The sequence below is a fragment of the Tachypleus tridentatus genome, chromosome 11 (genome assembly GCF_004210375.1).
Source record: "Tachypleus tridentatus isolate NWPU-2018 chromosome 11, ASM421037v1, whole genome shotgun sequence".
In the NCBI taxonomy this organism is placed as follows: domain Eukaryota; kingdom Metazoa; phylum Arthropoda; class Merostomata; order Xiphosura; family Limulidae; genus Tachypleus; species Tachypleus tridentatus.
In genome coordinates this window covers 27,349,185-27,376,609 of record NC_134835.1, presented here as the reverse complement: position 1 = coordinate 27,376,609, position 27,425 = coordinate 27,349,185, and the positions used below count along the sequence as shown (strand labels likewise).

Genomic DNA, 27,425 nt, shown 5'->3' with positions numbered 1-27,425 from the left:
TTTAGTGATTTGAATTACCATCAATTTCGAACACGTTATATCATTCTGTAGTGAAAATCGGAGTTTCTCTTATTAATTTTCTAAAGATCACAAAGTTTAATATCAATGAACAGTGACACTTCCATAAGCCTATCCAATGAAGCAAAATAACAGTAGTGGATTTATTTACTTCATTAAAAAACGTAGTTGTCTTTCACAGAAAGAAAGAAAAAAAATCCTCAAGCGATGATAATCTATTCTGAGCGGAAGAAGCGAGTCATTGGCTGACGAAGGCCCTGGGGCCTGCGATTGGCGTGCCATGTTTACGCGGTTCTAGAGGCTGATGTGCAGTGGCCATTACGACGCCATATACGAGGTGTAAAGCTAGTCTTTTGAAGTTTTGTTAGAAATATGGTATAAAATGAGTTCAAATTTTATAGACAGCGTCCTTGGGAGCAAATTTTCAGCTGATCCCGGGCCAGCAGGGTCGTCAGCTTTGGCAGGTTATGGACATACACAACACAGAATGTACCCTTACGTTTCACTCTCCCCACAGTCCTCGGTGCCAGTAACTGGAAACCTGTATTACACATCTAATGCCGATATTGCCAAATCTTGTAGGTATTCGAACCCCCAGAACAACCCCATGGAGTCAGCTGTTGCAGGATACCCCTTCAATTTACAAAACTGTGCAGCAGCTGTGGCTGTATCAGGGGGGGCAGCTGCTTCCACAATGATGGCTCCAACTCAATTCTTTCCGCACCCCGCAAGCCATAATCTCGGCTCACCGTTGTCGTCGTGTTCTCAACTTGGTATCAGACCCGATCCGATTCCGGATATACATCGCTATCCGTGGATGTCGTTGGCTGGTAAGAATGTCTTTACCATAATTTTGGAAGCGAAATAGCATTCAGTATTTCTTCACACGCTCAAAACAAAACACCAACTAGATTTTTTATTTTGGTTGCTACCTCAGACAAAATGGCTTCCGTTAGGCTTAACTGTGGCCGCTATAGTCATAGGTAGCATGAGGGGGGAAAAAAAACCCAGGATATCTAGCACAATAAATAAATCTGCAAACTTTGTTGTGTATTTTGAAGTAACATTTTTTCTTTTTTGAAAGCATTATATATATATATATACATATGGAGAACATATTTCATATATTGTGTAACAAAAAGAGTTTTGTTAGTATATTAATAAAATGTGAAATTTATATTTTTATTAAACAGTGTATTAAGTGCAGGGCTCAAAATTTAATGCCACCTATAAAATTATATCTTATACTTTATATTTTCTTAGTATTGGATTATATATATTCATATAAATAATATATGAAAATACCAAATTGTTTGTACCATTCTTCTAATGTTATATTTCAGACATTTTATTTATTCCACAGATTCTCTATTGCAATTTATAAAGATTTAAAAATTTTGGTTAAAAATGACTTGAGAGGCTGTTATTTATATCCTTTTCAGGATGTGCTTTATCACTTTCTTCTATAAAGATGCTGTTTCCTAAAGCTAAAACCAAGTATTTGAAGTACCTTAATATTATTATTACATTTGTTAAATAGTTGTCCGTAGGAGACATATGGTAAAAATGTGTGTTTAACAAATAACCAAACATTCCTATGGCAGCCAGAATATTGAAGACTGTTTTTGTCCTATTTTTATCTCAAAAAAAGTTATCCAGTGCATTCAGACATTCGATACAAACTTCTAATGTAAAAATAAATATAAAGTTTGATATTAAATTATTTTAAACATTAATTTGTTTGTGTGTTTGTTTTTAATTTCCTGCAAAGCTACTCGAGGGCTATCTGCGCTAGCCGCCCCTAATTTAGTAGTTTGAGACCAGACGGAAGACAGCTAGTCATTACCACCCACAGCCAAGTCTTGGGGCTACTCTTTTACCAAAGAGTAGTGGGATTGACCGATACATTATAAAACCCCCACGGCTGAATGGGCGAGCATATTTGGTGTGACGGAGATTCAAACCCACAACCCTCAGATTGTGAGTTAAGCTCCCTAACCACCTGGCCACGCTGGGCACTTTAAACACAAAAATAAATATTGCGATATTGTAATAAATACACAGCTTATACTGGGAAAGTATTGTTTTCAAAAGTTCCAGAGAAATTCTCAATAAAAACGTTTTGAATGAGCATTTTGGCTTTTTGCATAATTGGATTAAACCTGTATATAATGATTATATTATTATTTACATTTATGTAACGTATCGAGAACTCAAAAATTAAAAATAATTTACAAGATTTCAATGCTCTGTAACACCAACGAAGAATAATAATGAACAACACCAGTACGATATTTTCTGTAAATATATCTATTTGGTGATAAAAGGCCAATTAAGTCGGTAAATATTCAGCGATTATCTTTCAGATCAGTAGATAATAACATTATTATATCAATAAACAAAATAGAGTTTATATATTTGATTATCGCTATTACTAATTATTATTATTGTTTGTTCTGTGTTTCATTTATACATAAATTGTTGAAGAATATTTTGCTTGTTCTTTAAGAAAATTGATTGTTTTGAATTTCGAACTATGGTTTCTCATTTTTACTTATGTATTGTATTAAGTATTATGACTACTTTTGGTAACAACACAGACTACAACATAAGTTATTGTAAAAAATTAAAATAATTTTATTACAAAACATGATGTGGTTTTTTATATAAAGTCGTAATTTTAGTTTATATTAGTAAACTTGCATTGTGTTTATTATAGAAAGATCTAATATATTTAATATACATATATATCTAACATGTTTAGTATATTTTGTATTGTGGTTCACTATACAAAGGCGTAAGTTATAATTTGCGTTAGTATATTTGTATTACGGCTAATTATGTAAACATTGTGCTTTTTGTTAGTGGTAAGTCAAACAGGATGTTAGGTTGTATCTACAGAAATGTCGAATACACGTCTAAAGATGTTACAATTTCATTGTACAGGCCAACTCTGGAATATTGTGTTCAGTATTTGGCTCCTTACCTTAGAAAAGGCCTTGAATTGTAAGAAATGTTATTGGAATGGTGTCTGGGATAGAGGGGCTGTCCTTTGAGGAGATACTAAAATCTCTTAAACTGTTTTCTTTTGAAAAACAAAGAATTGGGGGTATCTGATAGAGATGTTTAAGATTACAAAGGTAATTGATGGTGTTGATACATCATTGTTTTTCTTATTGAACACTGAGAGTAGTAGGACCAAGGGACACAAACATAAATTTTGTCAGGGTAGGAATCATCTTTAACTAAGACTGTTTTGTTTGTGTTAACAGAGTAGTTGTCCTTTGGAACAGATTGTCTTCAGATGTTGTAGAGGGGGTAAATTTAAGTTATTTTGAGTAAAAACTTGAAAAGTACATGAAATACAAGTGATGTATGGCTAAAAGGATGTTGTTTTATTATCATTGCTGTTTTTAAATTTAGAGTGCGTAACATCTGAGATGGAACAGTATGCTCTATGTAGTCCCAACATGTAATGCTATGTTACTATAGAAACGCTGAATATATGGTTTACTTTAGTATATTTGGGTTGCAGTTTATTATATAAAGTTATAATGTATAGCTTATGTCGTTATGTTTGCACTGAGGTATATCATAAGAAGGCATAATATATATTTCAGGATAATATATGTACATTGTGTTTTATTATGGACCATTGTGAAATATTTTATGTTATATAAAAACTATGTACATTGATACAATGTAACACCTTATTTTTTGGTTAATAGTAATACGTACAATGTTGTATAGTTGTTAAAAATATCTAATAATGTTTCATAACATGTTATACATATAACAGCTTTAAGTTAATATGAAATATTATATTTTATTCTCTGTCATAGAACTGTGTTTTAATTTAGTGATTTTAACAGAAAATCGTCAGTATAACGGAAAAAAAATTGAAAAATATGTAATAAATAATTAACAGTTATCAAAACTGCCTCACAAATCATGAAACACTTTAATATCATAAATAATTGTAACATGATAACAGGAAAATTATTTGCACTTGTTATAACTGAATTATTTGTTAGGCCTAAATTTGTTGATATTAATTTGATACTTAAATCTATTAAAGCTTTTTTTTAAATAAATGTATTTCTATTCGACCAAATGTAGTGAAACAAAAGGCCCGTTTTATTCACGGTATACATAAAATTATCAATTGCTTATTACACGCTTACTCTGTATCATTCGAGTTCTATTCCTCAATATCCAAGTTTGTAAAAAACTCATAAAAAGCATCTTTCTTGTTTCAGACATCCACGGAGAGGGAACTCTGACAATAAAAGGTAGTTTTCTTCCCAATTATAAAACAAAAATCAGAACAGATTAGATTATCTCAGTTTGGTAATTTATTTTTCTTTTAAATTTTCACTTGTTTAACGTTGCTGAGTGTTCCCCAGATTAATAGAAACAACAGTAATGTTGACAAACATTATATTTTAACACACAAAAAAGAGACAGTAAGAAAATGCTTCGACACACCAATGGGAGATCGCGTACGGAAGACAAGTATAAAAGCTGCGATCTTAAAATGAACATAGCAGGAAAAAAATTTTACGAACTACTTGAATAATTTAATAGCTCAGTTTCGTATATAACACAACCCGGTTGACTTATTTTTACATCTCACTAAAAGTGTAGGAACATGTCAGTTTCCTTCCGTCTTGCACCACGAGCCAATCTGGATTTAGAGTGAATTTTTTTTACTTGAAATTCATTAGTTATTTAAAGCCATTATCATATTTTTAATTCATTTTTATTTTGCGTATCAAAATAATATTTTGTCTACTTGATTGCATGTAGAATAAAAACAATATATTTATATAACTAGGATGCATATTGTTATAACTTTTGTATTGTTTGAGCTAGAAAAGTGACATGGTCTGAAATCAGTGGACGTTTAACTGGAGTATGTGTTTTGATGTTATGGTATCTCTAAAGAATGGCTTGACATACAATGAATAAGTTGTAATCTTATAACGTATATATTCAAGTGCTAATTAAATTAATATAAATGGTTATTGTACTTATATCTCAAATACTTTAAACATAATCTAGTGAAATCATACCTGACGAACGTAATGCCTAAGTTAATGCAACTGAATGTTACATATTTAGCATTCATCGAGATTAATGCAATATATCTTACAACAACAACAAAAAATCTTACAACATTAATATCTCATTAAATCAAGCCTTAGATATATTCAATGTATAATTAATGTAATGTAAGTTTCATTAAATTAGTTCATGTGTACCAAATTATTGCAATTACATATAAATTAAACTAATCTAGTTATCTTCACGTACTTAATATTTAACTAAACTAATATATACTTAAACTTTACCAAAACTATTGCAATTACCTTGATTATGAAAAGTTTAGTGTCCGACAGAACGAAGGATCTCCTCTCTCCAAATGTGGACTCCTATCGCAGTACGTTTGTCAGTGCTCAGTCCTAATTCCAAAGCACTGATCACGGACAAGACGGTAACAAACCGGCATCAGTCACTTTCACTTTGCATTTTAATATTAGTAATTACTTTGTATTACTTTCTATCGTAATTATGTTTATAGTTTAGCATCAGTTGCCCAGTGTAAATAACATTATTTAAGTATTAGTTGTACAACTATTTTATGACTGAATTTATAAACCGGTCTTGGCAAAAATCTCTCCTTCGTCCAGAAATCTCATCTTCTAGTTCAATTCAGTTTGATTTCACGTTTCCCACCATTTTCCCTCCAGTCTTCCAACTGACCAGAGTGACACTTCTATCAATTTGTTTGGTTCTCTCAACCTACATACTATTTAGTTGACAAAGCCCTACCAGATCACCCCACACTTTAATCGTACTAACCAGGTGCTTCACTTACTTTCTCTTTGGTAGATATTCAACTATAAGCCGGGTTTTGGGTCGTTACTAAAAAGCCTTCATGTCGGTTTTGGGTCGTTATCAGAAAGCTTCCACGTCTCTCAAAGATTTTATTCATCTTCAGACAAAATTTGTTTCCACTTTTGCGAAGGGATTTTTCAGAAAGTTTGTCAGGAATCCCATCTTTTCACGACCAGACTCGTGCAACCTGCTCTGGATGAACTGGATTATCCGATCTTTGATGCAGAACATATTCAAGTACAAAATTTCCATCTCTTGCTCGTACTCCTATGTCATTCGTAATTGTACCACCAGTATGTCCATTGTGTGACTTTGGGCTATGTTAATCAGTCCTTTCTCTCTGCATCTTCATTGTGCTTAACTTAATAACATCTGCTTGGACAAATTCAATACTCTTGTTGTTTTCCAATGAACTTTTATGCTTGACTTCTTACATGATCTTAATGGTGTACCCATATGACCGATTCGTCTCTTTAGTGCTGCTTCGTCTGTCCTCTTTCACTCACTGAAATAGTGGATAAGGTATGCTTCTTGATGGTCTGAGTACTGTTTAGCTGACTAGAATTCTTTAAACCATTGCAATGCTGTTTACACGAAGCCAAAGTGTCACAGAATATATTGTTGAGTGTCAACTGATTATTACTATTCTCCTCATTGCACTTCCCAGCAACTTAGATGAACTTACTGCTAAGGTACACAAATTAGTGATGGTTACAACGGCAACTTGGTCATTGTTGAACTTACTGCTAAGGTACACAAATTAGTGATGGTTACAACAGCAACTTGGTCATTGTTGAACTTACCGCTAAGGTACACAAATTAGTGATGGTTACAACAACAACTGGGTCATTGTTGAACTTACTGCTTAGGTACACAAATTAGTGATGGTTACAACAGCAACTTGGTCATTGTTGAACTTACTGCTAAGGTACACAAGTTAATAATGGTTACAATAGCAACTTGGTCATCGTTAAACTTAATGCTAAGGTACACAAGATAATGATGGTTACAATATCAACTTGGTTATCGTTAAACTTAATGCTAAGGTACACAAGTTAATGATGGTTACAATAGCAACTTGGTCATCGTTAAACTTAATGCTAAGGTACACAAGTTAATGATGGTTACAATGGCAACTTGGTCATCGTTAAACTTACTGCTAAGGTACACAAGTTAATGATGGTTACAACCGATGCTCTCATCACATTACTATTTGAACAGCAGCATATTTACAAAGGGTAAAACGGTTCGTTATTTTCTCTTTCAGGTAATCAACAAATGCAGATGTTATCGATCTGCGACTCATCACAACATCCAGAAAAGTGACAGAGTTCTTATGTGGAATTCTTTCATTTGCAAATGTCAGCACATCGGGAGAGCTGTCTGTGAGAGATCTGGTAGTCAACATCCAACAAGCTTTATCTGATAATCCATTGACAGAGGCTTTTACTGGATTCTTGTAAATCCCCCTCTTTCACTGGTGGTGTGTGAAATGAGTAGAACAATCATATGGTCAACATATGTATATGGTATCGTTCCGGGACCTTTCTGTGTGTTGACCAGGTCAACTTGGTATGCCTTTAAGAGGAGCAGAACTCATCAATTGTGGCAAACCACAATTCATTCCAAATATTTCAGATAAAATTTTCTAAATTTGAACTGACAGCACTCGGTGTTCAGTATACCCAATATCCATTCGTACGAGAATGTCCGAAACATCTAGAACCTTTCCCTTTATGGCCAAAATGCCCACGTCTACTCAACTGTAATCATCTGGTAGCCCAATAGTGTAGTAACGGGGTGCCTACCTTGTTATCTATGGTTCTTTATCTATCCAGGTTTTCATATGGCAGATCATTTCTTATCTTCAACATTCTTCTTCCGTGACCTTTACATTTAGGATTGGTATTCTTTATGTGTCTTAAGTGTGTGAACCTTTACATTTAGGATTGGTATTCTTTATGTGTCTTAAGTGTGTGAACCTTTACATTTAGGATTGGTATTCTTTATGTGTCTTAAGTGTGTGAACCTTTACATTTAGGATTGGTATTCTTTATGTGTCTTAAGTGTGTGAACCTTTACATTTAGGATTGGTATTCTTTATGTGTCTTAAGTGTGTGATAATTTTTGAAGGGTTTTGGCAACACTGATGTTATTATCCGTTTTCTCTCCATCATCAACGAATCGATTATTTTAGCTAGCTCTGCTTTCTGTTCTATACATGAGTCTTAGATGCTGGAATATTTTACAAATCTGAGCCTTGTGCGTAATTCCCATTTGTTGCTTGACAAATTATCTCGAGTTCACGCAGTGTTTCTGTCATATCCTATTTCTAAGTAAATTAATGTACACAGTTGTTATCTAACAAAACAACTGCGTCTGCAACAGACACACGCAATGTTTAAATATACTAATTTGACTGGATTCCTTACGTATTCCACGTATTTAAGTAAACTAAGTCGACTAAATATTACATAAGTAGCATTACGTCAGATTAAAAGTAATGACATTACACATCAAAGCCAAAATATCTGTCTTTAGAAAAGCATCTTACTTCTTAAGACAGAATTTATAAGATACAACAGTTATCCTGTATATCTTATGCGCATAACATTTTTATTAAATTAGTTTGTAAGTATCTGATATACACGACATACAACAAAACTAGTACTGTATGTATGAAGACTGCTTTATATTCATCACTAGTAAACATTATTCATATAATATATAGTCAGAAATTCGTGTGTGTATATATATACACACAAATTTCTGATATACTAATTTTATGGGTCATAATATAAACCAACTTCAGTGCAAGTAAACTTTGTTACATGTATGTATATTTACGTTCCAATAATCTGAAGAATTATTTATTAACTGTAGACTAAATGTCATTGTTTTAACTTCAGTTATAGTTGAATGAAATTAACCTTAGTAAGTGAATATTTTGTAACAATTCAGGTTTGAAAATATGTTACAATTATTGTAACTTAAAAATATATTGTATAAAAGTAATAACTGTTGTAGTTCTATTGTGTTTAATGTTTTAAAACAAATGTTATCAGTACAATGCTATTCAAACTACCAGTTTCATTGTTAATTGTATTAGCACCAACACTGCATAGTAACAATTAAAGAATGGTTGTCATTCAAACACAGTTTCGAAAATAAATGGTTCATATTGAATTATTTCTCTAAAACAGTAGTTCCCAACCTTTTTTTATGCCCCACACCCATATAAAATTTTAATATGTTCTCGCACTCCTCACAGTAATTATTTATTTAAGAATAAAGGACCAGGTGGCCAAAACAAATTTTTTATAATTAGTTTTTAATGATATATAAACAGAAACGAAACATTTGGAAAAGAAAAATATTACCCTTAATATAAACAAAAAAAAAATTGAAATGTTATCTCGCACCCCAAAGGAGTGCACCCATGGTTGGGAACCACTGCTCTAAAAATATAATATTTATAATATTTATCATCCAATAGATGTCGTCTCTTAGCTTTTTTCTTTTTATGTTTTTTTTTTAATTATTAATTTTCTAATAGAGAGAAAGTCTCTCTGAACCTGCCAAAGTAAAGCGTTTTGTACCACAGAATATCTATTGTTAAGGTAATTTAAGACAGTTAATGTAATTTGAACATTGTACTGATTTGTTATGCAAATTACGTAAAACCAGAAGATCCAATATCACTGACATACACAATGGAGTGATACACTTATTTCGGTTTAATGACTAAAATAAGAGTTCCAATGAAGAAATGACAGCTGTACTGTCCATTGTGATTGGATAAAACTGATTTTATCTAGAATGGTTAGTTTTTTAGTTCTGTTATTGGTTTAGTATTAATAGGATGGTGAATGTTCTTCAGCATACTATGTATGTGTGTGCGTGTTTTTGTTTACAGCAGAATCGCACTGAGTTATCTGGTGCAGCCACCAAGAGAAATCTAACTTTTAAATTTAGCCTTCTAGTTTCGTAGACTCGCAACGTATTGCTGGCTTAATACTGATATAACGTATAAGTGTTTTTGTTGAATATTATTTTAACACGATTACTTACACTGGTATTAATTACAGTTGTGGCTTTTTAGAAAAAACAAACATGGATGGGGGATTCATGTTCCCAGGATATTCTTGTAAAACAAACAGAAAAACATGATAATATTTCTATCTTTTAATAGAAATGTTGGATAAGGAATGCTACAAGCTAGACTGTTCTAACATAACAAACATCAGGTCAGGATATTAGTTCTGTTAAAATGAGGCCCGACTGAGAAATGATGCCAGTTAGGATATTCCATTACAATAAACGTTAGATAGTTGCTTAATAGTGTAACATGAGACTTACACCGGCGATTATTGATAGGCATGATGTTATAGTACAATAAATATGGAATCTAGTTATTGACACGACATACTAAAACGAGCTAGGCACAGATATTTTAGGTTAGCCAGACACTAACGTATCTAGGTTAACGTTTTCGGTAAACATGTCCAGACAGTATTTTTATGCTAAAGCATATACTCAGATTTTAAACAAATCAATGTGTTTTTATTGAACAAACAGCAAGATCGAACACTGTTCTGTTAACATGAAACGATCGATGGGTATTCAGGTTAGTTAGGGTTAGCAATATAACAAGTACTAAAGATTTGAGTTTCACTTGTAGCAATCCGAAAAAGGAAGCGCATTTGGGATTGCAGTTTAGCTAATGGAAGTTCAGGTTATTTAGAACTTAATGACACAATTTGCAAGTTTGAATGATATCTTATAATGATTCAACACAATAATTATATTATTGTTAATGTGTTGTGTGAAAAAGTAATTTTGGAAACTGTTCCTAAAATATGTTGTAAAATGTTGTTTCAATTTTAGTAACTCTAAGAATGCACTGAGGCTAACTAAGACTGTTATATAACAGTAAAACTGTCATTCACTGGTATCTTGTTTAGGCTAGCTATAGTGTTATATCACAATAAAACAAGACATTTACTGGTTGTTGTTTTTTTAACCTAGCTAGGGAGTTATATCACAATAAAACAAGACATTTATTGGTTGTTGTTTTTTTAACCTAGCTAGGGAGTTATATCACAATAAAACAAGACATTTATTGGTTGTTGTTTTTTTAACCTAGCTAGGGAGTTATATCACAATAAAACAAGACATTTATTGGTTGTTGTTTTAACTTAGCTAGGGTGTTATATCACAATAAAACAAGACATTTAGTGGTTGTTGTTTTTTAAAGCTGACTAGGGTATTATATCACTAAAATTTGGCGTCCACTTGAATTTTAGTCTAGTTATGGTATTATAGCACAATAAAATAAGGTATCCACTGGGGTTTTAGGCTAGTTAGATTGTTATGTCACAATAAATTAAGGCGTCAGTTGGCTTTTTCAGCTAGCTGAAGTGTTATGTCACAATAAAATAAGACATCCACTTGGTTATTAAGCTAGCTGAAGTATTATTACACAACAAAACAAATCTAGGATTGGGAACAATGAAAGTGTCCTGGACAACCAACATGCAGTCTATACATTGTCCTAACTGTCCATCCCAAAACATGCATTCTCACTCCAATTGAATTCAAATGGGTATTCCAAGACATGGGCGAGCATACAGCTCGAGACACTACAGGCTTGATATGTTAAAACATTTCATTACGAATACACTGCACATACAGATACTGCGTAATTTATGTTAGGGTGGCCTCACGTAATGTTTCCTTGACGTTCACCTTCTAACATAACCTGTCCTTGAAGCATGAAGCAAGGCGTGAATCGAAGCCAACTTGTGTACCCAAGACGGCTTGCATAAGATTATGTACGACTTACACATTTATGCATAAAAACGAACATAAAAGTGTTTTTTTCTTGTTCATCCGCAGTTGTTGTTATCTCAGAAACTGATGTTATAAGTTGGATAACAGAAACCGTTTTATTTAATCGAGTTTTATTTGGCATTTCCTCAAATTTAGCTGCTGTGAAAGAGTGCTCATTCCAGAATATTCTATCGAAAACAATATGAAATTCTAATCGAGTTTCATTTCTAAAACATGCTTGCTACAATCGTGTTTGAGCTAAGGAGGCTTGGTGAATTCGGAAAATTGTGATGTAGACACAAGAAGATAGAATATTATAATTTTAACAATACAAAATATTGGAGACCTAACATGGTCTGATGGTTAAGACATTCGAATTGTAATCTGAGGGTCGCATGTTCAAATCCTGACATTGGGCATGCTCGCCCTTTCAGCCGTGGAGGCGTTATAGTATGCAGTCAATCCTACTATTCGTTACTAAAGAGTAACTCACGAGCTGATGATTAACTTCCTTTTTTCTAGTCTATCCTTTCTAACCTAATTAGGGTTAGCGTAGATAGGCCTCAAGCATTATTACGCAAAATTCGATGCAAAAACAAACAAATGTAATAACAGATAAACAGAGTTATATGATCCGGAATTTGAAAAATAATTTAGGCTTAATACATCTTTATTTACAATGACGAGCTGATGCACGATTACACCATAAACTGAGTATTTTTACCAACAGAACTGAAACATATTTACCTCATACTGATTCATCTGGTTAGGTTTCGTTATTAAAACAGTTCATGGTTTTCTTCAGTTACTCGACGAAGTTTCTGGATCTTTTTATATTTTGCATTTACAAGTTATTTTAGTTCTTTATTATCTGGTATTCTTACAGAAAGATGAGATTAACTCATCTTTAGATTCAATTGTTAAAATCTATTTATTTTACTGCACCAAAGTTTCACTTGTATAAAGTTGTTGGACAATTAAATAGTAAGCATTCCGTCCCCTGTAGCCTTAGTTTTTAGTGGTAGTGCAGTGGTATTAATTTGATCTTGAGGCCCAGTCTGTAGTGCAGTGGTATTAATTTGATCTTGAGACCTAGTATGTAGTGCAGTGGTATTAATTTGATCTTGAGGCCTAGTCTGTAGTGCAGTGGTATTAATTTGATCTTGAGGCCCAGTCTGTAGCGCAGTGTTATTAATTTGATCTTGAGACCTAGTCTGTAGCGCAGTGGTATTAATTTGATCTTGAGGCCTAGTCTGTAGTGCAGCGGTATTAATTTGATCTTGAGACCCAGTCTGTAGCACAGTGTTATTAATTTTATCTTGGAGCCTAGTCTGTAGTTGTGTGGTATTAATCTGGTTTATGTTTGATTGATTGCTTATTGAGGCGATGTTGTTTTAGACAGTTATAATCGTTAAACAAGAAGGAGTTGAATAAAAGCACAACATTTATTAAAATAAGCTTTGTGTAAAAAAAATTATTTTATAAAAGGGAAGTTTTTATCGTGTAATTAAAACTCAGAAACAAAGGCTTTACTGGACTTAATTGATAGTAGAAAGACGTCTTAAGGGGCTTAGCCGATAGAAGATAAACATCTTAGATTAACTAGTCGACAATGAATTTAAAGAATTTAGCTCACAGACACTCATACTAAGAAGTGTATTATAGACATCCATCTTGAGGACTTTAATTTATATTAAACACCTTTCCTCAGGTTTTTAGTTTGCAGTAGACACCTTTCTTAAAGAGTATAGTTTATAACAGATACCCATCTTAATGTCTTCAGTTTACAGTAAACACCCTTCTTAAAAGGCTCAGTACATTCACCTTAATGGGTTTACCCAGTAGTAGAACGAATATATTAAGAGATTTAGCTAGTAACACTACTCTATTAATAGCAGAAATGCAAATGCACTTCTGTGTTTTGTTATTCTGATGAAAACTATGGAACACAAGTGATTTTGTGAAATACTTCACGTTTCCTGTTTGTTTCTTTTAAATTAAACACAAAGTTACACAATGGGCTATTTGTGCTCTATCCACCGCGGGTATCGAAACCCGATTTCTAGTAGTGTGAGTCCGCAGACATACCGCTATGTCACTGGGAAGCACTCCGATATTGGCTAACAAACAGTAAGTATAGCGTACGATAAAACATTTCCCTAACTGAGTACGGAACTTCGTTCTTACCTGCAATGTAGATTATGTTCTGTCTTTACTTCAGACTGAGCAAAGGCCTTATTTCTCCAGAACAAACGACTCGTTGTTCTTAAATAGTATTGAAACAAACTTTTGAAGGTGATATCCAAAGCTTTAAATAAATTATGAATGAACATTAAGAATTTACAACGACTTAGAAAACAAATATATACAGAAATCATTAATAGTATAGCAAAGTAATAAATGTTGCACGTGCATGTGGTAAATACATTAAGAAACTACGTATCCCTATTAGGCTTACTTTACGAAACTTAAGCCGACAAATATTATATGCAGCTAATAAAAAAGAAACGAGTGAATATTAGCGAGTTTCGTATATATTTGTAGCTTCTCGTCCAATATAATGTTCAAACAGAGAAGACTCTACTCGACTGGGCACTTCTGAGCTTTAGAAGTTTTTAGACGACGTTACAAGCTGTCAGAGCGGGTCCTCCTAAGAACCCGCTGAAGATCTGCGGCAGTTGCTTGAAACGTCGTCTAAAAACTTCTAAAACCACGCGGCCCAGAAGTCTCCAATGAAGTCTGTGGTTGTCAATATCGAAGAGAATATGTGTATTTTTTCCTTCACACAAGAAAAATTAGGTTTCACTTTCCACAGACTTAAGAATCATTCCTTACACGGTCCCCACAGCGCATCCGAGTTGTGTCTTGTTATTTACGGTTAGGCAATGATAGATTCGTATGTATTTTTGTTATTTACGGTTAAGCAATGGTAGGTTGGTATGTATTTTTCTTATTTACGGTTAAGCAATGGTAGGTTCGTATGTATTTTTCTTATAGTAAAATCACATCTAGCTATCTGCTCTGTCAACCAAAACAATCGAACCCTTACAAGGGTATGATTGATGCTGTCCTTAATCGGTAGATTATGGAAACATGTTTTTCTTAAACCTCCCTTAATCAGTTTGTCATAGTGATATGTTCTCCTTAAACCCTTCTTAATCAGTTTGTCATAGTGATATGTTCTCCCTAAACCCTCCTTAATCAGTAGGTTATGGTGATATGTTCTCCTTAAACCCTTCTTAATCAGTAGGTTATGGTGATATGTTTTCCCTAAATCCTCCTTAATCAGTAGGTTATGGTGATATGCTCTCCTTAAACCCTTCTTAATCAGTTTGTCATAGTGATATGTTCTCCCTAAACCCTTCTTAATCAGTTTGTCAGAGTGATATGTTCTCCTTAAACCCTTCTTAATCAGTTTGTCATAGTGATATGTTCTCCTTAAACCCTTCTTAATCAGTTTGTCATAGTGATATGTTATCCTTAAACCCTTCTTAATCAGTAGGTTACAGTGATATGTTCTCCCTAAACCCTTCTTAATCAGTTTATCATGGTGATATGTTCTCCTTAAACCCTTCTTAATCAGAAGGTTATGGTGATATGTTTTCCCTAAACCCTCCTTAATCAGTAGGTTATGGTGATATGTTCTCCTAAACCCTCCTTAATCAGAAGGTTATGGTGATATGTTCTCCCTAAATCCTCCTTAATCAGTAGGTTATGGTGATATGTTCTCCCTAAATCCTCCTTAATCAGAAGGTTATGGTGATATGTTCCCTAAATCCTCCTTAATCAGAAGGTTATGGTGATATGTTTTCCCTAAATCCTCCTTAATCAGAAGGTTATGGTGATATGTTTCCCTAAACCCTCCTTAATCAGTAGGTTATGGTGATATGTTTTCCCTAAATCCTCCTTAATCAGTAGGTTATGGTGATATGTTCTCCCTAAATCCTCCTTAATCAGTAGGTTATGGTGATATGTTCTTAAACCCTCACAAAAACAAGACCTGATTCGAATCGTCGAAAATTTTCAGTATTGTGTTGAGCTGTTTCTTATCTGTTTGTGGACAAATAAATATATCTTTTAATATTTATATTATTTATAACTCTGTGTTATTACATCTTTAAAGGAATACAATAGTAATTTCACATGGATTTCTTTTGCCTGTTTTAGACGCTTTTATTTGAACCTTTTATATTGTCTTTGATGGATTTAACAAATGTATTAATATTGTTAATAGTTTCACAGTTACTTTTAATCGTCTTGCAAGCTTCCTTTCTTGAACATTTCTCATGGAGAAGTTAAATGAAACGATTTTATTTAGTTATTATTACCTTAGTTAACACCTGACCCTGGTCAGTAATCAAACGTAATAAACTTTATATCGACATTGAAATATGGTACTGTAATCTTGAAGGACTTGAGTTAATATGAGTTAAATACGTACGTTTTAACACTCCGTCTATTGGGGAATTCTATGTTCTACGTGAACCAACCTTAAATTGTTGGTTTGTGTGGTTAGAAATAAGCGATAAATTTAAGGACTTCGGAGCTAAAATTCGGAGTTTGATTCTCCGGGGTGGACAAAATGCAGTTAGCCCATTATGTAGCTTTGAATTGAGATGAAGAAACGTGAAAAACATACAGAAGTCTTACGTGGTCACAAAAAAAAACATCGTTTTTCATAGAAAATAGTAATAATTTGACACCTTAGAAAATACAAGACTAAAATAGTGACCTGTGCAGAAGGTCGAAACGTTGCGTGGTCATATATATATATACACGTATTTCTCCTTAATAAACTTTCGTATAGAGTTACCTTCGTCCGAAGGAATGATATTTCTTTGTTAAATAACAGAAACCTTAACTTTGACGTAGTGAGTGAAATAGATATGATTTCTTCGCGCAGTTTGGTAACAGTCTGACAGTTTGTTTGTTTTTTGAATATCACGCAAAGCTATATGCGCTATCCGTCCCTAATTTAACAGTGTAAGACTACAGGGAAGGCAGCTAGTCATTACCAGCCACCGCCAACTCTTGGGCTACTCTTTTACCAACGAATAGTGGGACTGACCGTCACATTATAACGTCTTCACGGCTGAAAGACCGAGCATATTTGGTGCGAGGGGCATTCGAACCCGCGACCCTCAGATTACGAGTCGACCTGACAGAGTAGCCGTACCGTACTTCTCATTCGAAATGAAATGAGTGATACGGTACGGCTACTCTGTCAGGTTGTTACCAAACTGCGCTAAGAAATCAAATCTATTTCACTTTCTTACGATACAATATTTTACATTCGAAATGAAATGAGTGATACGGTACGGCGACTCTGTCAGGTTGTTACCAAACTGCGCTAAGAAATCAAATCTATTTCACTTTCTTACGATACAATATTTTACATTCGAAATGAAATGAGTGATACGGTACGGCGACTCTGTCAGGTTGTTACCAAACTGCGCTAAGAAATCAAATCTATTTCACTTTCTTACGATACAATATTTTACATTCGAAATGAAATGAGTGATACGGTACGGCTACTCTGTCAGGTTGTTACCAAACTGCGCTAAGAAATCAAATCTATTTCACTTTCTTACGATACAATATTTTACATTCGAAATGAAATGAGTGATACGGTACGGCTACTCTGTCAGGTTGTTACCAAACTGCGCTAAGAAATCAAATCTATTTCACTTTCTTACGATACAATGTTTTACATTCGAAATGAAATGAGTGATACGGTACGGCTACTCTGTCAGGTTGTTACCAAACTGCGCTAAGAAATCAAATCTATTTCACTTTCTTACGATACAATATTTTACAGTTGCGCTGTCTGTGACAGTTTAGTTGATCCACTGGTTTTGGTTTCGATTTAGATAAAGAAAACGACAAAAGACACTTGCTCTTCGAATCATTTTAGCTATCTAAGCACAAGTAAAACATTTATGGCAATTTAAAACGTACGTCACCAACTAACACGTAATGTGCTTAATTATAACCTACAATCTCTCCATACCAAAACTTTGTAATAACCACAAAATGACTCTATTTTCTAGGTTATAATACATCAGACAACCCTATACAAAACTTCATAACCTCTGGATTTACCAAGTGTTTATTCATTCACTGTTGATATATTTGTTATGTTTAATACATAAAAATCTGTCTCGGACACCAACACAACAACGAACACCAGTAGTTGCATTGTTTAAAACTATTGCCAGTGTGCGGGAGTCATATGAAGCTTAAAGCCAGGAGTTAATAGCTATACAAAGGAAATGTAGAAGACCTAATTGAAGGGACATTCAATACATATTATGACACATGTTTCCCAACTTTTACTTTTCCATGTTCTTAATATTTACAACGAATTTATGAATAAATGTTATTGTTGTGTTTTTAGTGAGAATAACAACATTTATAGAAACATGAAGACATGTTTATAACCTGTTAATCGTTTCGTTTTCATATAACGTGATTTTCTTTATTTTGAAATAGATTTCACCTATTACTTTTTCCGAAGATTAATGCAAGTTATATATTCTAATGTTACTTTAGGTGTTTTAATGAATTCTAACTTGAAAAGATACGCCTGTCTCATGTCTCACTATGAAAGACGTAACGTTGTACAGAAATTACTATCCCTCAAATAGTGTTGTGTATATAAACCAATATTTGTGGTGTTGGGATTGTAAAAACCACGTGGCTTTGATCTGTAAGCTATCACCATTATTGCCTGGAAACTATTTGAATCAAAGACTAGTATTAATCTAAGTCTTTTTATGACTTCTGACTTGATATTTATGTAGTGTTAGTACTGTAGGTAAGGATATAATAAACAAGGCGACTTTATTCATTCAGCTGTTGCTATTCCCGAGGTCCTATTTCAATCCAATATTCTAACATTACTCGAAGTATATTTGTGAATTCAAACTTGAGAACAGAATACCTGTGTATAACGTTGGAACTATATGTAAGTATGTATACAATAAACCACATGATTTCATTAAGTTACTTCGCTTTCGTTAATACCTAAGACAGAAGTTAGTACACAGCTGGTTTCCTAATACTGACACATAATATGTATTTATGGTCAAAATAGATCTGTGTGTGAACACGTAAGTATTCCAGTCATGCTCTCAGAACACGAGAAATTTACCGATGTATGGCAGGTGTTCGGTATATTATTAACAGCAAATTGCATTAAGCAGTTATTTTGTGAACAGCGCATCCACGTGCAACTTGGTTACAAATACTACAAACCAATAAACATATTACAGATCGATTCATTTTTCAACCTGAAATAAAAACAAAACTAACATTGTTACATTTTTAAAGCATACCTTATTCCACGTGCACATACGTACATATCTAGTAATTACATTGAGAATTAGCATAACATTGACAAATATGATAGCACCATACCTTCGGAATCTTCCACCAGCGTAGGATCGTACACTAGATTTAGAGACATCCTTGTCGTATATTCGTCGAACCAGAAAAAAATATATATTTAATATTCAGTTAGTTTGTGTGGGTTATTTTCCGATCACCATTGTAACTCAGAATCAAATACCATTACGAGAACAAGACGATGAGCAAGGCCAGCTTTCCTAGAAAATAACCATTGTCATTTAGAAGTGTCATGTGACCTGTTCTGTCCAACCATAATCGAGCAGAGAGAGAGAACATTTTACAACCGCTAATAAATGTTCCCTAAATTATCAAGGTTTACAGCACTCAGTGTTAGATCGAGCGTAAATTCTATCAGAATGTCAGAATGAATCTCTCATTTCTTCTTTTTGATCTCCAGTGCTTGTATATCTCTTCAAAACGTGGCGGAATAATTACTGTGGGTGGTAAGAGGTTATGAGTGAGGTTATTCGTTCGTTTCAATGCATAAATAGGACCATTCATGGATTTTTTATTAAGTTCCTAGAAAAGCAAAATTTATCGTCACTAACACGTAGAAGAAAAGATTTATCAGTTTTGGTGAGTGCTTATCAAACATTTTACAGAATGTTAGATATCTGATAATCTGAGAATCAGATCTAGCAGGAATAGTCGGTAACTTTCGCTCCTGTTATTACAAATATGAGTGGAATATACCGATAAGAAAACGAAATTCGATACGACCTCTGGTGTATAGAAAGGCTGAACTAGTTAATTGGAAAGCGGTGACTTTCTTGAAAAGTTTGAAGTCCACCCTAGGAAATTGAATCCTGGATTTTAAGTCCGTCAACATGCGGCTGCCCAGCGTAGGGGGACATTCAATTATGACAAATAAAAAATCGTACGAATTATTTGCAAATGTTATGTTTCATTCAGATACTAAAACAATTTATCTGAACTGACACAGAGAGAGATCATTTTCCGACCATTAATATTTTTAGAAGAATCTTACATTGTTAGTTTAATCTTGTATTCCGTAATCTCAATACTAGAACGCAGAACGCATTATTGCTTATGTTGAATGTATTTCCTTATAAGTCCTGGAATATTTGTTTAAGAAACGATTTTAAAATAATGTTCTTAATATTACTTCTAACAGAACGCATTTGTGTGATGTTATTTATTCACTACTGGCTGCATAGAAGAAAATATGAAACACTTCATATAGAATTTTGAAAACGCTCTAAGTGGAATTGATTTTATCAGCAGTTTTGTATAAAAAGCACTTACAAATTACACCCATACAAAAATTGTTCTGTTTCTGGCTGTGCATATTTAAACAGCGCCCAAAATATGCTTAATCTTACCTCTTGTTTGGAGCAATAGAAAAAAACAAACTTTAAGCCATTTATTGCAAATGTAACCTAATTGCAAGATTATAGAAACCATAAATAGGAGTTTAACTAAAGGGACATTGAAGTATGTTAGTCAGGACTGGTTAAAAATAGTCCTTTGTATTAAAATAAACCATAACTTCTCGATACCGTCGAGAAATACCGACAATTTCTTGTTCTTCACACGAAGGTCGCTGCCTCATGGATATTAAAATGTAAAGTCTCAGCATCTGTGTGATTGATAGCTTGTTCGTCGCTATTAATGGTCGCTGCTTGATGGTCAACACGCTATAAAGCTAGCAACCCAAAGAAATGTCCTTTGCAAGGCCATTTTTATAGGAGTTGTCGGTGACGCGATTGTTGTTGACGTTTAGTTCTTTCGACTGAAACCTTGATGGCCAATTCGCTGTTTTTAATATGCCATTAAACAGCTAATCAGTTTACAGGCCTGGTGAGCTTTGATAAAAGTGTCGGAAGAACGCATCCCTATCAGATTTTATTAACACGTATTTACAGGGACAAACATCGCATAGGTTGCTTATGCTTCTTTGAAACACAGTTGTACTTTGATAACCGGCATAATTAGCTTGTTTGTCTCTCTGCAAATTGCTTGTTAATGGAGTATATACGTAAGATTTCTCTGATTTGGATAGGTGCCAAGTTTTTGTTAGATGTTAAACACTTGCGAAAGTGAGTGACTTGAGCTAGAACAATTGTGTTTGCTGGATTTTAACATTAAGTGGGGTTTATGAGACGAATGGCGAATTTAAACCTTACAACTCACCGGTAATCTGAAAAATGTTCGTTTATATATATATATATACATATGTGTGTGTGTTGCGGCATATCCTGACGGAATACTAATGAACATATAATTTATTCTGTTGTAGATTATATTTACTAACAGGCTGGAATGTATTTATCTTCTAGGTCCAAATGGGTGTCCACGTCGAAGAGGACGTCAAACCTACACTCGCTTTCAAACATTGGAACTTGAAAAGGAGTTTCATTTCAACCATTACCTGACGAGGCGACGAAGAATAGAGATCGCCCATGCTCTATGTCTCACAGAACGACAGATCAAGATCTGGTTCCAGAACCGGAGGATGAAACTGAAGAAGGAAATTCGGGCTGTCAAGGAGATCAATGAACAGGCGAGGCTGGAGGGAAAATTAAAACAGCGAGACGATGCCCAGAAATCCGAAGATGGGCAGCCACACAAGAAAAACGATGAGAAGGATAAAAAAGAAGGTGATAAGTCTGAAGCCCTGCTGCCCACTCAGCCCACTAGACAGAAGCAGGTTACACATGTCACAAGCTCTTCCCTTGTAGTGGGAGATTCGGACTCGGAATTCCCGAGTCCATAATGTTGTACAATTCACTCCATACACCAGATTAGGAGAGTGGAGGTCTTAAATTTGTTAGAGGTTCTTGTAAATGCCATATGTTCAGTTGTATATTTTTGTTATTAGAAACGCCACAAAGCCTTTGTGCAGAGGTCTGTATTTAGGAATTTACAGTTCAGTTTTCTAGTTTCATTTTGTTGCATGTTTTTTATGCGAGTTTATCACAGTGTTACCGTGATTGTAGGAAAGAAAACAGTTTAGAAGCAAAACAAAAACGAAAGTAAATGTTCTAAATAAATGAAAAGAACCTACTATGAGCGCGTGACAGAGAAGGAGTGAAAGATACGCTGGTGAAAGTGAATTTGATGATTGATAAATAAAATACGTACTGTAGTAACAGGGAATTATTTCTATTTAAAATTATATTTTGCACATTAGTTTACTTTACAATTATGGCTTTGAACGTTTCGTTGTAACTTCGTTTTTAAAACATTAATTATTACAATTATTCAATTGAGATTTTACACGTGGTCAGGTGATTAAAACCAACTAAAAGGGAAACAGATCATTTGGCTGGTGAAACAGTGGAGACACGATATGAAATAAATATTGTTGATAAAAGTAAAATGTTCGGACTATAATTTAACTATGGATCGTGATTATTACTCCCAGAAACTCTAAAAGAGTCTGACGTAAGGGACTATTGACAAAACGGCAGAGTGGTAATAACGTATCTTAAACATTGACCAGACCTGAGGTTTCTTCATTAGGTCATCGTATCCACGGATGTTCGATATATTTGATCTTAACACACGTGTTTATTGTGTTGTTGTAAACAGTGTGTGCAGTCTTCGCTACCGTAAATTAGACGAGTCAATGATGTCATGCAAAATTTCCACTAGGTGGCTCTACTTTTGAAAATGAAACATCTGGGATTTTTTTTTTCTTCCTCTCTTTTTTGTGTTTGTAGAGTTAGACGTAAACATTGATCCTGTAAATTAAAGGGATATCTTTGTATGTAAAGTAGCAACTGATGTCACTAGATATTAGCTTGTTGTTCTCTTGAACATGGAAGTAAAATATTATGTGACCCATAGCTGTACAGATGAAGCCAGTTGTCGATCTATATATATATATATATAAATCTTAAAACGTGTATCAGATATCCAACAGTATCGCAATATAGCAAAGAAAAAATGGTTTTCTTTAACGTCTAGAGCTAAATAATTATATTTGTATTGTATATAGCAACATTGGTAAACAATATCAGTGTTTGAAAAAAACCAACAAACTGGTACCGTGTTTATTTACAAATGCTAACGTTGTACGTGATTATCGCATTTAGTGAACGTTTCTCTTGTCCGACGTCAACCTGGACTGTAATTATAATAAGAGAACTTGTTGTTTTTGGACGAGTCTTTGGATATTGATTACTATCGCTGTTAATGTCTTTCGTGTTACTTGCACAGCTGTAATTTACAAAAAAAATTGTTTTTGTATATCAGCCCTCATTCGAGTTTTTTTTATTGTTATCATTTATATATTTATATATATAGCAAAACAGTGACTACTCATAAACATCTCTATGTTTCCAACTTGCCTCTTTTTTTCTCAGACCATTTTTTAATAGTTGTATCACAACTGAAGTTTTAAAGTTTTAATAGTTGTATCACAACTATTTTTGTGAAATTATAAAAATGGGCATTTTTAACCTAACCCACTGTTCGGTTTAACCGCTAATACAGGGGCAGCTATCTTTCTGACTCTGCTTTTGTAAACTGCTCATTGTTTTAGCCTTCCTAGAAGTGTAAGTCCAGTCTACAGGTTCGTGAGTTTGGAGGTGTTTGGTGTTAATAAAACCATTGAAGGTTCGGATTGTCTTCTCTCTATTCATTTTGTACGGTACCATAATGAACTCTAAATTTTAATAGTAAAAACTATAAAACATTCAGCAGTTTTCATGTTTGTACAATGTAACAGTTTTGTATTTGTCTACTTTTAATTGTACAACATAAATCTTAACCTTTCTTAAACGTGTAACTGTCTTTGCAATGTTTTGAAAATATACCCATGATCATTCTTTAAGACATCTAGACCTTCATCGCATCTGCCGAAAAAAAAAAAAGACACGTTCTGTTAAAGTTAAGTCTTGACCGTTTATTTAACAGAAATAATACAACGTGTTGTGGAAGGTAATTTTATTTTACGTCGTGACATAAAACGTACTTACACTTCTAATAATAAAATTGTATTTAAGAAAGTGTTAAATTCATTTCTAAGGACAGAAAACTTCACTTTGACACAAAAAAGTAATAATTGGATACTTATATTTAACATTTAACTGACTTTTACAAACCCAGCATACACATGAAGACGGTCGATCAAATTACAGTCGTCCATTAAGCGATCAGAAAAACGTTACGTCACACTTTGCCAAATGTATTGGTGATATATTTCTTTATTTTGTACGTTTTTGTCAGCTCGCTTTTTGAGCACACCAACCTGATCAACACCTGCCTGGAACCATTTAAACAGACGTCACATCCGAAATATTGCGATCCTATTGAAAGAAAAAGAGATTAATATTTTACATTTTCTTTTACATATTATATCCTGTAAGCATATAAAAATCCCTAAATATCTTATAAATACGACAATAATAAAATTTCTCTCCCTTTATAAATGTATTTGTTGTCGTCAAAGTAATGAAACTGATCTATGTCCATTTAATAATAGTTGTGCACAATTCTATTATTTATTTTATTCAGAAGTTAACTTTAACATCATTTCATATAACTTCTAACATAATTCTTCAAATAAAATATTCATTTCAATCATTATTTAAACATCATACGACACTGAACTCAAGAACCCGAAGTGATCAAAACGGGGCACGCCGCAAGTTCGCGTGATCTCTGACGTTATTTTATCTCATTGGAAGATTTGCTTCCAGAAATCGTGCCAGTTTTTGATTGTGAACAGATGTAATAAACCTTCGTGGCTATTTTTGGCACAGATCGTGTTTTTGTGCCTCGTTATAGTTGAACAGTGTTAGAAATTTATTGAAGGGTGCAGCCACACTTTACGTTTATGGATTTACGGTTTAATAGGAGTGGATTTCATTTTTATGTGAAGTCTGCGTTGTAAATACAACTTTCTCAATGGGCAACATTTTCGTTTCCTTGGATTCAGTTCTACACTATAATTTTAGGATTCATAATATAATAAACAATATTATTAACCAATCAAAATGAAATGAAGTAACATATGTAAGCAGTGGTTTTATTTTCCCAATATTAAGGATAGAAACGCGTATAAGACTAAAATGTTTTAACTTCTAAGTTCTTAAAGTTTTTAATACATGCAAAATATCCAATATAACCTGTAAAAAAAACACACCAAGTATCCAATGCAACCTGTAATAAAACACACCAAGTATCCAATACAACCTGTAAAAACCATACAAATATTCAGCGCAACATGTAAAAAAAAACATACAAGTATTTTTGAACATGAAAGTGTTCAAACGCAACCCAAAAAAACAAAAAACGAACGAAAATTATCATGTTAAAGTAACACAAGTATTAACTTCACATACTGTCAGAATATTTATAAAGAATTTTAGAGTTCAATGTTATATGTTCAACATTTACACTGTTTATAAACATTTTGACCTATATTAAAGTTATAGTACGCAAATTCAGGCCTTAAATGTATGTATTGCACATATATATATACACAAATACGCAATATTATATGTCTTTGAAACTTGATCAAAAGCTATCGTATGTATTATTACTTTTTATGGGAAAGTACTCGGACCTAAACGTCTACATCTAATTATAAATAAGCAGAAAAAGGAGAGTAAGATAGAACATATTATTAAAGGTCTGGGATAGAAAGATAACCTACAACAGGTGACTTCTTCCTTAGATATTGGAATTACTAATGTTAAACAGCTAGAAGTGCAGACACATGAAACTTCTCTCATTTTTAAAGTTTAATTGTTACACGTAACAATGTTATCCCTAGCGGTATTTGACAATATATTCAGAGAGTACTTGTAAAGAGCCTAATTTGAAAATTACATTCACCTATTTTACTCTGATTTTTAACTTTTTTACAAAGGTTTTAATCAGAGTTAAGATCTTCTGTTTCTTTTAAAACATAACTTTGTTAGTCTATCAAGCTCGAAGAATCTTTCAAATTAGTTTTTGTTCGAAAGTGGAAAATCTGTTACTCATATATAAAAAAAATATCGATACGATTAAAATATAATTTAACTTTCGGTTCTGATAAAGAAAAACAAAAAAATAAAGATTTTCATAAATATGAATGTTGCCAACTAAGATAACAGACACCGGTTTCACTCCGTCAGGACTTAAACATGGGTTTTTTCCGTAGGATAAACTATGATATTCCCTAAAGTATCTTGAAAAAATATCGATAAAATAAATGTTATTGTTCTATTGTAAATTCGATGTAACATTACCTACTATTAAATACAGATAACACAATATACCAACTATTAAATACAGATAACACAATATACCTACTATTAAATACAGATAACACAATATACCTACTATTAAATTCAGATAACACAATATACTTACTATTAAATACAGATAATACAATATACCAACTATTAAATACAGATAACACAATATACCTACTATTAAATACAGATAACACAATATACCTATTATTAAATACAGATAACACAATATACCCACTATTAAATACAGATAACACAATACATCAAGCTAGGTTAAATTTATAGTAATAATTAGCGTGTTAGGAAGGAACTGAATTTATCTGCATAGTGTATTATGTTCTTCCATTACGATACAACATTTTAAACGTCACTGCTAAACTGAATCTATCTCAGTCCGTATATGGTGTAGTATGTTCTTCCATTACCATACAACATTTTAAACGTCACTGCTAAACTGAATCTATCTCAGTCCGTATATGGTGTAGTATGTTCTTCCATTACCATACAACATTTTAAACGTCACTGCTAAACTGAATTTATCTCAGTCCGTATATGGTGAAGTATGTTCTTCAATTACCATACAACATTTTAAACGTCACTGCTAAACTGAATCTATCTCAGTCCGTATATGGTGTAGTATGTTCTTCCATTACCATACAACATTTTAAACGTCACTGCTAAACTGAATCTATCTCAGTCCGTATATGGTGTAGTATGTTCTTCCATTACCATACAACATTTTAAACGTCACTGCTAAACTGAATCTATCTCAGTCCGTATATGGTGTAGTATGTTCTTCAATTACCATACAACATTTTAAACGTCACTGCTAAACTGAATTTATCTCAGTCCGTATATGGTGAAGTATGTTCTTCAATTACCATACAACATTTTAAACGTCACTGCTAAACTGAATCTATCTCAGTCCGTATATGGTGTAGTATGTTCTTCCATTACCATACAACATTTTAAACGTCACTGCTAAACTGAATCTATCTCAGTCCGTATATGGTGTAGTATGTTCTTCCATTACCATACAACATTTTAAAC

The 27,425-nt window shown here is 33.3% G+C and overlaps 1 protein-coding gene and 2 long non-coding RNA genes across 5 annotated transcripts in view; 1 reads left to right on the top strand and 2 right to left on the bottom strand.

The window, feature by feature from the left end:
- Nucleotides 1–19,424, bottom strand: part of LOC143231810 (uncharacterized) — a 45,582-nt gene extending 26,158 nt beyond the window's left edge. The window contains exon 1 of the long non-coding RNA XR_013017201.1: nucleotides 19,171–19,424. This is a non-coding gene — a long non-coding RNA (uncharacterized LOC143231810). The remainder of the gene's footprint in view (nucleotides 1–19,170) is intronic.
- Nucleotides 271–23,750, top strand: LOC143231806 (homeobox protein abdominal-A homolog). 2 transcript variants are annotated; one of them, XM_076466470.1, is made up of 3 exons: nucleotides 271–848; nucleotides 4,278–4,310; nucleotides 21,462–23,750. In XM_076466470.1, exons 1-3 carry the CDS (start codon nucleotides 401–403, stop codon nucleotides 21,896–21,898), a joined length of 918 nt encoding a protein of 305 aa, XP_076322585.1. In that variant the 5' UTR covers nucleotides 271–400; the 3' UTR covers nucleotides 21,899–23,750. The 2 variants fall into 2 exon arrangements, with proteins under 2 accessions (XP_076322585.1, XP_076322587.1); XM_076466472.1 differs by lacking the exon at nucleotides 4,278–4,310.
- A 269-nt stretch (nucleotides 23,751–24,019) lies between these two features.
- Nucleotides 24,020–27,425, bottom strand: part of LOC143231814 (uncharacterized) — a 68,891-nt gene continuing 65,485 nt past the window's right edge. For both annotated transcript variants that reach the window (XR_013017214.1, XR_013017213.1), the window contains one exon: nucleotides 24,020–24,437. This is a non-coding gene — a long non-coding RNA (uncharacterized LOC143231814). The remainder of the gene's footprint in view (nucleotides 24,438–27,425) is intronic.